Source organism: Emys orbicularis, chromosome 1 (genome assembly GCF_028017835.1).
Source record: "Emys orbicularis isolate rEmyOrb1 chromosome 1, rEmyOrb1.hap1, whole genome shotgun sequence".
In the NCBI taxonomy this organism is placed as follows: domain Eukaryota; kingdom Metazoa; phylum Chordata; order Testudines; family Emydidae; genus Emys; species Emys orbicularis.
Genome location: NC_088683.1, coordinates 152,418,861 through 152,427,738, shown reverse-complemented (window position 1 = coordinate 152,427,738; position 8,878 = coordinate 152,418,861). Strand labels below are relative to the sequence as shown.

General features: G+C 51.9%; 1 protein-coding gene across 3 annotated transcripts; it reads right to left on the bottom strand.

The window, feature by feature from the left end:
* Positions 1-1,347: 1,347 nt before the first annotated feature.
* On the bottom strand, positions 1,348-8,408 carry MLF2 (myeloid leukemia factor 2). Of its 3 annotated transcripts, none has more exons than XM_065403916.1 (9): positions 8,345-8,408; positions 7,250-7,324; positions 6,910-7,036; positions 6,398-6,433; positions 4,707-4,760; positions 4,104-4,229; positions 3,052-3,211; positions 2,729-2,971; positions 1,348-1,945 (listed from the first exon to the last, which is right to left on the bottom strand). In XM_065403916.1, the coding sequence occupies exons 2-8, from the start codon at positions 7,297-7,299 to the stop codon at positions 2,793-2,795; spliced, it is 732 nt and encodes a 243-aa protein (XP_065259988.1). In that variant the 5' UTR covers positions 7,300-7,324; positions 8,345-8,408; the 3' UTR covers positions 1,348-1,945; positions 2,729-2,792. The 3 variants fall into 3 exon arrangements, with proteins under 3 accessions (XP_065259988.1, XP_065260004.1, XP_065259996.1); XM_065403932.1 differs by having other exon boundaries at positions 3,094-3,211; XM_065403924.1 differs by lacking the exon at positions 8,345-8,408 and adding an exon at positions 7,876-7,913.
* Positions 8,409-8,878: the final 470 nt, after the last annotated feature.

The window sequence follows — 8,878 nt, the reverse complement described above, 5'->3', positions numbered from 1 at the left end:
ACTTGAAGTCCCAGATCCTCCACAGGCCAGGGTCAGGGCCACCACTGCCTTGGCATCCCCTCCCAAAGTCTGGTAGCCCCAGGGGGCTTTCTTGCTCTCCAATAAGCCACTCCCACCCTTCCTTTGGGTAGCCCCTCCTTCCTTGCTGCCTCCAGGACCTGCCCTGACCTCACCAGCTCTAAACTCCCAGACCCTCCCTGGAGTGCACTTGTCTCACCCCCTTCACCTCCTGCCCATGGTCACAGCTGCACCTCCCTCCTTCACTCTCCTGGACTCATCCAATGCTGCCTGTTACACCTCAGATGTGGAGACCCTGGTGAGCTCTACCTTAAGGGAACCAGACCCTGGCCCCTATCAGAACCAGCTAGTAGGCCAGAGCAGAATGTGAGACTGTGAGTGGAGCTGCCCTATGGAGACAAGGATCCATCAGACGCACACCTGTAATGTGGGATAGTGTGAACACCTTGCACCTAGTTCCGAGGGACCTGCTTCTGCACCTTATCTCCAATGCACAGAAAATGAGTCTCCTGCAAACTGCCCATTTCTGCGGCTGTACTAGAACATGGCACTGAGTTTGCCAAACTGCATCTTACATTGGTCTTCCCTGGTTCTGACTGAGACATTTCCACAGCTGTTAGGTATTGAGAAACTCAGGGTAAAGGGACTCCATGAGCCTGGTGAACTATGGCCTGATCCATTGGCTGCTCCAATTAATAATGTTTGCTGAGTCCCTGCCAGCACCCAGAGCTGATATTTGTGCAATAACAAGGTAGGGATTCTTCCTGAACTATTTGTACCAACAAGATCCTTTTGTAACAAGTTTGACGCAAAGTGAAGTATTATTTCTTTGGAAGATGTGCTGTCTTGTAATTTCACCTCATCCCCCCTGTGTTAAGGGCAGGGAGATAAATGGACTAACAATAACCTCAACCAGCTTCAGCCTCAGATAGAAAGAGATGAACTGAAATATACCTTTCCATTGTGCAAGGACCCCAAGAGTCTTTTCATGTGAGCACAGAAGACATGAAAGTGCAACCAGCCAATCTCATTCACTTGTGTGTGTTGAGTGAAATAATAGCATTTAAAACAAAGAAGAGGTTTCTTGCTGTTGCTTTTTTACAATTTCCATCTTATAAATCATTGTCTCCCAAATTAGTAAGAAGGTGGTGGGGAATGTGTGAAAAAACATGGTGGTTGTCAGATTGAATCAACAAGGAAGCGAAGGGAAGGACAGGACAGGACAGCCCCATAAGCGGTGCTAGGTTGAAAGGAAATGTTAGGGCAATAGTTCTGCAGCAGGCAATTCAGCTCCCTTAGGAGAGAGAAGACAGAAATGACCCAACTCCATTTTCTTTACAGTTCTTGTTCCTTTATTCAGTAAACACCTAGATACAAGTTTCACAAATCAAATTAAAAAAGGGGAGAGTTGACTGCAAATGAGGCTACATGGGCAGGGAGATACAGGCTGGTTCAGTTCTTGTTCTTCTCCCCCTCCCAAACACACATCCTTCCACCTCACCATACCAGGAAGCAAGAGAGGAAGTGGGGGCTTTGGTCCCAGTGAGGGGGATTAACAATGGGGCAAGAAATTCTTCTACATGATCATTTCAGAAGGGACCAAATACCACTCCAGAACCAGCCCAACCAGGCGCAGGAGGAGAGCTGGAAGGGACAGGGTGATGACCCTTGTGTCCACAAATACTAGCAAAGGGAACTGAGCCAAGTGTGACTGGAAAAAGAGGAGGAAGAGTTGGAGGGGGAAACTGAGGCAGGATAATAAATGTGTCCTTCGTACACCAATGAGGTCCCCAAACCACCCTGTAGGCCAGAAGGAGAGCAATGTGGAGGGTTAATCACTTTATTCAATTCTTAGAGGGTGGGGGTTAATATTAAATTTGAGAAGATTCCAAGCAGTGCTTTGTCATCAGAGTTTCACTGTCTGTACCTGAGAGGAGGTGGAGAGAGGGAGAAGAGAAAGAGAGAGAATGCAAGTTACAGAGGTATAAATAAAGGGGGTGGTACAGAAGGTAAAACCAAGCACTGCAATTTAAAATTCAGCAAGAGAAACGGATCAGATAAATGAATAAATCCTTAGCACTAAATCAAATCCCAGTAAACTGAATTCAAAATGCTGGGAGGAAGGAAAAACCCAGCACTTCTCTACTGAATCTAGACTTGAGCTGATCTCACGAGAGTTTGGTTTCATCTGTAAATAGACAGTTCCTGCAGATAGGCTTCAACTTCAATTTACTGACATTTTTGAACACTCTCCTTGGCTCCCCAGATGCTGCTTCCCCATTTCCTCACACATTTAAACCCACATCTGTATTTGCCTGATGGTGAGGCAAGACAGCAACTCCCACACAATCCAGGGTGCAAGTGGCACAGACTCCCCAAAGTGTGTCCACAAGATAGTGTGGGAGTATCAGAACAGGATTCCCCTCATTTTTCTGTCTATCAGCCCCAAACCAGGATGGGATATTACCCCACTCACAGCATCTGAAGTGACTCAGGCTGGAGCCACCCACCCTGCTTTGGATGCTGGCAAAGATGAACTGCCAAGAGGAAGCTTCCTGCTGGACCCTAGAGCATGTCCCCCTTCTCCAACTGACACCCCCAGTGGCTCGCATTGAGGCCCTGTACCCCATGTTGGGGGTACTGAAAGTGAGGTTCAAAAGGAGTGAGGCAGCCACACAATGCGGGGAGTGGAGAGAACAGTCAGACTTACAAGAGAGAGTAGGTGGATTTGGGGGTGACCATGCTGCACCCCCCCCCCAAAGTCTGCTCCAGATTCACCAGTCATATCGGCGGGCCTGTCTGGATGGGGAATCCTCAGGGCCCTGGATAGCGAGATGTGTCCCCTCAGACCGACGACCACTGCTGCTCTCGTGACGCCGATAACCCAGTCCTCGTTGTGGCCGGAACCGGGATGTCTCTCGTCTCCACTCATCATCAAACGCAGCTGCGTCACCTACATGAGGAAAGAGAACAGCAGGCTCAATGGGAAGGCAGTCCAGGATTTGGGAGTCCCAGGGAGCAAGGAGCACTCACTCTCATCCAGGTTGATGTACTCCTGCCTCTCCTCCTGGTCACCTGTGCGATGGTTCCGTGAGCGCTGCATGATGTGGGCTCTCTCCCGGATGTGGTGCCCGATTGACATCTGCTCCAGGCCACTGTTTGAGTCCCGCACAGTCCGTCTTGTTTCACGGATCTGGGTGCAAAGTGTAGTGCGGTGTCAGTCCGTCACCTGTCCCCCTGCAACCCTATTTAGCACCCTCATTTCCTCCCTGCAATATTGTTCCCCTCCCTAGTCTTCCAACAGAATAACTGGTTTTGTCTCCACCACTTTCAAAGTGAGACATCATCATCAAGGGAAAAACAAATCCTTCATGTAGCCCTGGGCATGACTCCCCTGGCCCCTCACTGAGCCACATCATTGTCCCAGAGCTTTGATTCACCTGTATGCAAAAATGCATCAAACATAAGCTGCTTGTCTTCAGTTTGCATACCCTTCACAGTCAATCCCCATAATACTTATCTCTCATTCACTACCAAGCTGTCAATGCTCACCTTCAGTGGGCCCATGATGCCAACCTCCATCACCCACTTGTTAAATTTTCAAACAAGCACCTTTGTGCTTTCTCCCATGCTGCCCTCACACTTGGGAGGTGCTCCCCATGAACATCTGCAAAACTACCTCGTTATCCACTTTGAAATTCATCCTCTGCCATGATGCCTACAAAAAACTTGACATCAGTTAAACTGCGGGTGCGCAGAGATCATAGCCTACCATGCTAACTAATATTGTCTTTGTCTACTTATAAACCTCCCTCATCCAAAATGCATCCATCTTTTGTGTTATACTTAGATTGTATAGATTTTTGGGGCAGGGACTGTCTCCTGTTCTGTGTCTCAACTGCATCTAGCACAATAAGGTCCTGGTCCATGACTAGGGCTCCTAGGTGCTATGGTAATACAAATAATAAAATGCTCTGGGCAGTCAGTGCCATACAACCAAATGAGGCAGATCCACCCCCAGCAAAAGCAGCTGCCTGTGATGCCCTGCCCATCACTGGGTGCAGGAGCAGCAGCTTCCTTCTCACCCCGCCAGGTGCAGAGCGCATCTCCGAGGTCTCGTGATAGACTTTGGGGCCATCACCCAAGTTGGAATAGGAGATGACAGTTGAGGAAGAAAATGTTTGGCAGTTGGCACCACTTGTCATGTGCTCCTGGTGAGGGAAGGTAAGGAAGGTGAGAGAGAAAAGTCAGCTGCTCCTATGAGCCCCTCCCCGTGGTGCATACTCTTCTCCTCCCACCATTCACCTTGGTTTCTTTTTGATAAAAGGGGGCCCATCCTCTTCCCTTTCACACCCACCTCTCTCCTTTCCATTACCCCCTGCCCCATTCCTTCTGCTCCACAAGTGAGGGAGACATCCCTTGCACACCCTTCCCACTGCCTCATCTTCTCTGCATGGAGGGGCTGCTCCCTCATGCCCCATGTTGCTCCAAATGTATAGGCAATGCCATCTTTACTGCTCGGGAAGGAACAATGGCATGGGACCAGCAGTAGCCCTTGTGGAGGAGGTGTAAAACAGGAGACTCTGGGTGGCAACTGATTACCCAGGATGGCAACTGATTACCCAGGATGGCAGAGGTGATATCAGTGCATGCTTGTCAATGCAAACAGTGTTGAGGAAGGTTCTTACCACATTTCCAATCATATCATTCATCATCCCGAACATGTCCATGAAGCCACCTGCCTGGAAGGAGGGGAGGAACAGAGTCAGGTGGGAAGAGGACAGAGGGAGAGGAGACGAGTGAATGCACTCACAAGGACACGTGGAAGCTGTTCTTCTAGAATAAACGAGAGTTCCCGACCCCTCACCCTATGAGAAAACCAGGCTATGGTAATAGAACTGCACAGTGCTCACCCCTAACATCGACCCTTTGTACCCAAGATCTCACTCTAAGCTCTTCAACTCCCAGAATCACTCTTGCCTCAGTTCCCCAGCTTTGATTTGAGCTCACAGAAAGATAGGGTCACAACACTAGATCAGACCAGTATCCTGTTTCTGATGGTGGCCAGGACCAGACACTACAATTGAAGGTAAAAGAAACCCCTTAGTGGAAATTGTGAAACAGCCTGTCCCTAGGGGAAGCTACTTCCTCATTTATGCCACTCAGTGGGGAACTTATCTCTTCTATTGCTTTTCTTGATCTTACATACCTATGGATGTTCTCATTTTCGATAAAAAATGTCTAGTCATTTTTGATATCCTAGGGCTGAGAGTTCCACAAATTAATCATGAAATATACAAAAGAAATTTGTCTTTTGTCAGTTTCAGATGGGCTGCCTTTCAATGTAATTGAATAGTCTCTCATTCTTGTAGTAGGAGAAAGGATAAATAAGAGCACACAATTTACCCATCCCATCTATTATTCATCTCTTCTCTAACAGAAACAGTCCCAATCTCTTCACTCTTTCTTCATATGGAAATCTTTAGGTTTCTAATGACTTTTGCCACCTATGACTGAACTCCCTCTATTTCTGCTATGTCCTTTCAGAGAGAGGGTGACCAGAGAAGAACACAGTGTTCCAGGTAAGGGCATCCCATTGATTTATGTAATGACATTGGAATAGCTCCAGTATTATTTTCCATCCTATTCCTGGGCAACCTAATGTTTTGTTGGCTTTTTTGACAGCCTCTACCCATTGAGCAGAGGTTTTCAGTAAGCCTCCTTAATGGTGCCCAGGTCTTCTTCCTGATTAGTTATAGTCCCCGACTCAGATTTATCATGTGCCCTTGGAATCCAAATCTCAGCGCCCCCCCCCCCCCCCCGAACTCCATGCAGGTTGCTTGTATGTGGGTTTCAGGGTCATACCTGAAAGAGCCACAGTTCTGTCTGCTCTTCCTGGTAATCAACCATCCCATTTCTATTATTTGTTGTATTACAGTAGCACCTTGAGGCCCCAACTGAGCTCAGGGTTCCTCTGTGCAAGACCCTGTGCAACCATTTAATAAGAGACAGACTCTACTCCAAACAGACAAAGGGTTGGAGGGGACACACAGGCACAGAGAGGTAAAGTGACCTCACCAAAGTCACACAGAGGGTCATTGAAAGCCATGAGTCGAACCCAGGTCTCCTACCCACTGGCTCACACCCTATTAAGGTCTTTTCCTAGAAGCTGGGGTTTGCCCTGGTGTCCATGTTCCTTCCCCCTTCCCTGTACTGTGTTTGCTGACACGCTCCCCTAGAGGTGGCTGCACTGTAGCACTGCTGAGTATGTGGAGCACATGAAGAACTTGGGGATAACGTGATCTGTTGGGGAGCTGTAAATCTGGATGTTACACTTTGGGGAAGGCCCCAGAGCTGCACAGAGAAATTGAGGCCTTACCATTCCCAACATTCCAAAGGGTGAGATGGCTCCTGCCTGCAGGGGGCAACAGAGAAACACAAAAAAATTAGGAGGGATCCACTCATTGTCCAAACCCAGGACCCTTTCCCCTTCACAGGAAATAGAAGGAAACAAAAGACCCAGGCCCACCAAGTGGCCAAAGGGTTGAACAGACACTGCTCCACAAACTCCTGCATGTCCCCCCACTGCCCACAAGGTGCAGGCGGGGAAAGAAGTGACACTTTCAAACTTCTTTTGGTGATATATTATATTAATTTAGGGTCTGCAAAATGACACTTATCTTCCATCACCCCAAGACACTGATGCCCTGGCATAGAGTAGATTGGAGGGAAGCATGTGAAGTAAAGGGATATAACACCATGTTCTAGGGAACTAATTTTCCTTCCCCCACTTAGTGCAAAGAAGAGAACTGCACCATCCTAACCATGTGGGAAGGTGAGGGAAGTCAGAGGGAAAAGAGACTCTACAACTATACTCAGCATCCCCTTTACCTGCATCCTGCGGCTGGCCTGACGTGCCCCAGGCATGGTCCCATCAGTTATGCTGAGGAAGGGGCTGTATGCAAAGCCTCCAGAAAGCATGCGGTTCATGTGCTGACGGTGAATAGCAAAAGGGTCCCTGGAGGGGGTCAACAGGGAGAGGAGACCTTAGGAGGCAGAGTCCCAGATAACCCACCAGTCCTGACTCTCTGTCCCCTGATCTAACCCTGCCTCTACTTCCCTCTGAGAGTGGGAAATACAACCTATGAGTCCTGACACACAGTCTTCCCTAATCTAATCTATGAGCCCACTTTCCCCCCCCCCCACAGATAAATTTGGGGTTCATACACACATTGTAAACATGGGGTCCTCTGGTTCTCCATCCCTCATGAACCGGAACATACTTCCTTCAGATCCAGGGAGGGCTCTGCAAACAGGGAGCCTGAGTGAACATAAGCAAGCTGGGGCCACAGGGCATGACCCCCTCTCTTTTCACACCAAAATGTATCCACCAGCTCATGCAACCCTCCCTCTTGCACCAGGCCCTGTGCCCAGCCGGTAGCAGAGCAATCTCTACAGATGCCTCTAGCAGGTCAGCTCAACCAATAGGAGCCGTTTCACAAACCACCCCTCCCCCGACTGGGAATATAACCAAACCGCCGTCTCCACCCCCCACCCCCCAAAATCAGGCTCCTTATCGCTTACCTGCCCCGCACAGACACCTCACCCCGGGCCCCCAGTGCAGGCACAGGCGCCCCCCGTTCACACGAGGAATCCCGAAGGTGCGGAGGCACCAGGCCGGCCCCGCAGCGTCACTACTTACCCCAGCGCAGAAACAAGCGCCCCTCGCCCTGCAGACAGCCCCCCTCCCCCAAGGCGGGCACAAGCCGGGCCCCCCGCCTGGGCAGCCTCCTCTCCCATTGCGCCTCCTGCAGGCTGCAACCTCCCCGGCCCGCATCCCGCCTGCCACCCGCCCACCTCACGCTCCCCTGCCTGGCGGGGTGTCCGCCGCTCGCTCCCGCAGGCTTTCCTCTGCCACGGGCACCGGGCAGCGCAGCGCCCGCTCAAGCCTCCGCTCCCATCTAGCCCCGGAGCCCGCCTGCTCCCCGCCCGGCCTTCGCGGAGGGTGCGCTGGGAAAAGGGGAGCCGCGAGCGCGCTGCCCTCCGCCGCCGGCCGCTGCCAGCCCGCACTAGGGCCTGGCCAGGAAGTGAGGTCGGCCCAGCCCGCCAGCGCCTCCCAGCTGCCGCAACGCGCAGCGCAGCCCGGCCGGCGCTAGAACGGCTCCGCGGGGCGAGGGGTGGCGGTGGGTGGGAGGAGAAGCAAGGGGCACAGTGGTGGGGAGGGGATGGTTATAACCATCGCCCCGCACAGCGCCAGGGGGCCCCGGGTACCCGTCCCGGGGAGTGGGGGATGTAACAATAGAAGGTCTGAGGTGGGGCGTGATACCCTTAATGGCCCGTGGGCTCCTTTTGTTGTGAGGCTGCTAAGGAAATGGCTGCCGGCAGCCTGGCTTCAGCTCCCGTCACCTGAACGGGGAGGAGCCGCCTGCATTGGGCCGGACCCGCGCACGGTGCAGTGCACACGGGGGAGCAGCAGGGGTCTCCCTCGCACCACACATTAGAGCTGCGCTGCGGGGGCCGGCGGAGGCGAGAGGCTGATTGAAGGCCGTGGCTGCTGGTTTCGGTCTTCTCTGCCCGGCTGGCTCCCCGAGCTCCGGCTCTAGCCTTGCTCGCCAGCCCGGCCCGAACGTACACGGCCCTTCTTGCTCCCATTGGAGGCTGGCTCAGATGGCTCCTGTGGGCTCCTTTGAGACCCACCCGGTTCTAGTTTTCTAGGCGAGGTGACCATTTTGGTCCACGTCCGCTCCAGCAGAGCAGGCTGAGCTGGGTCCAGCCAGCGCTGCTCTGCAATTCCCGCACCTCTCTGCTCTGCCACCTGTTTGCCACCTTCCGAAGCCCCTGCTGCCCGGGAACCCAGAGT

Coding starts and splice junctions, on each gene's coding strand:
- MLF2 (XM_065403916.1), bottom strand. CDS start 7,299: ATGTTCCGGTTCATGAGGGATGGAGAACCAGAGGACCCCATGTTTACA. Junction 6,434..6,909: donor AGGCCAGCCGCAGGATGCAG/GTAAAGGGGATG, acceptor TGCCCCCTGCAG/GCAGGAGCCATCTCACCCTT. Junction 2,972..3,051: donor GTACATCAACCTGGATGAGA/GTGAGTGCTCCT, acceptor TTCCTCATGTAG/GTGACGCAGCTGCGTTTGAT.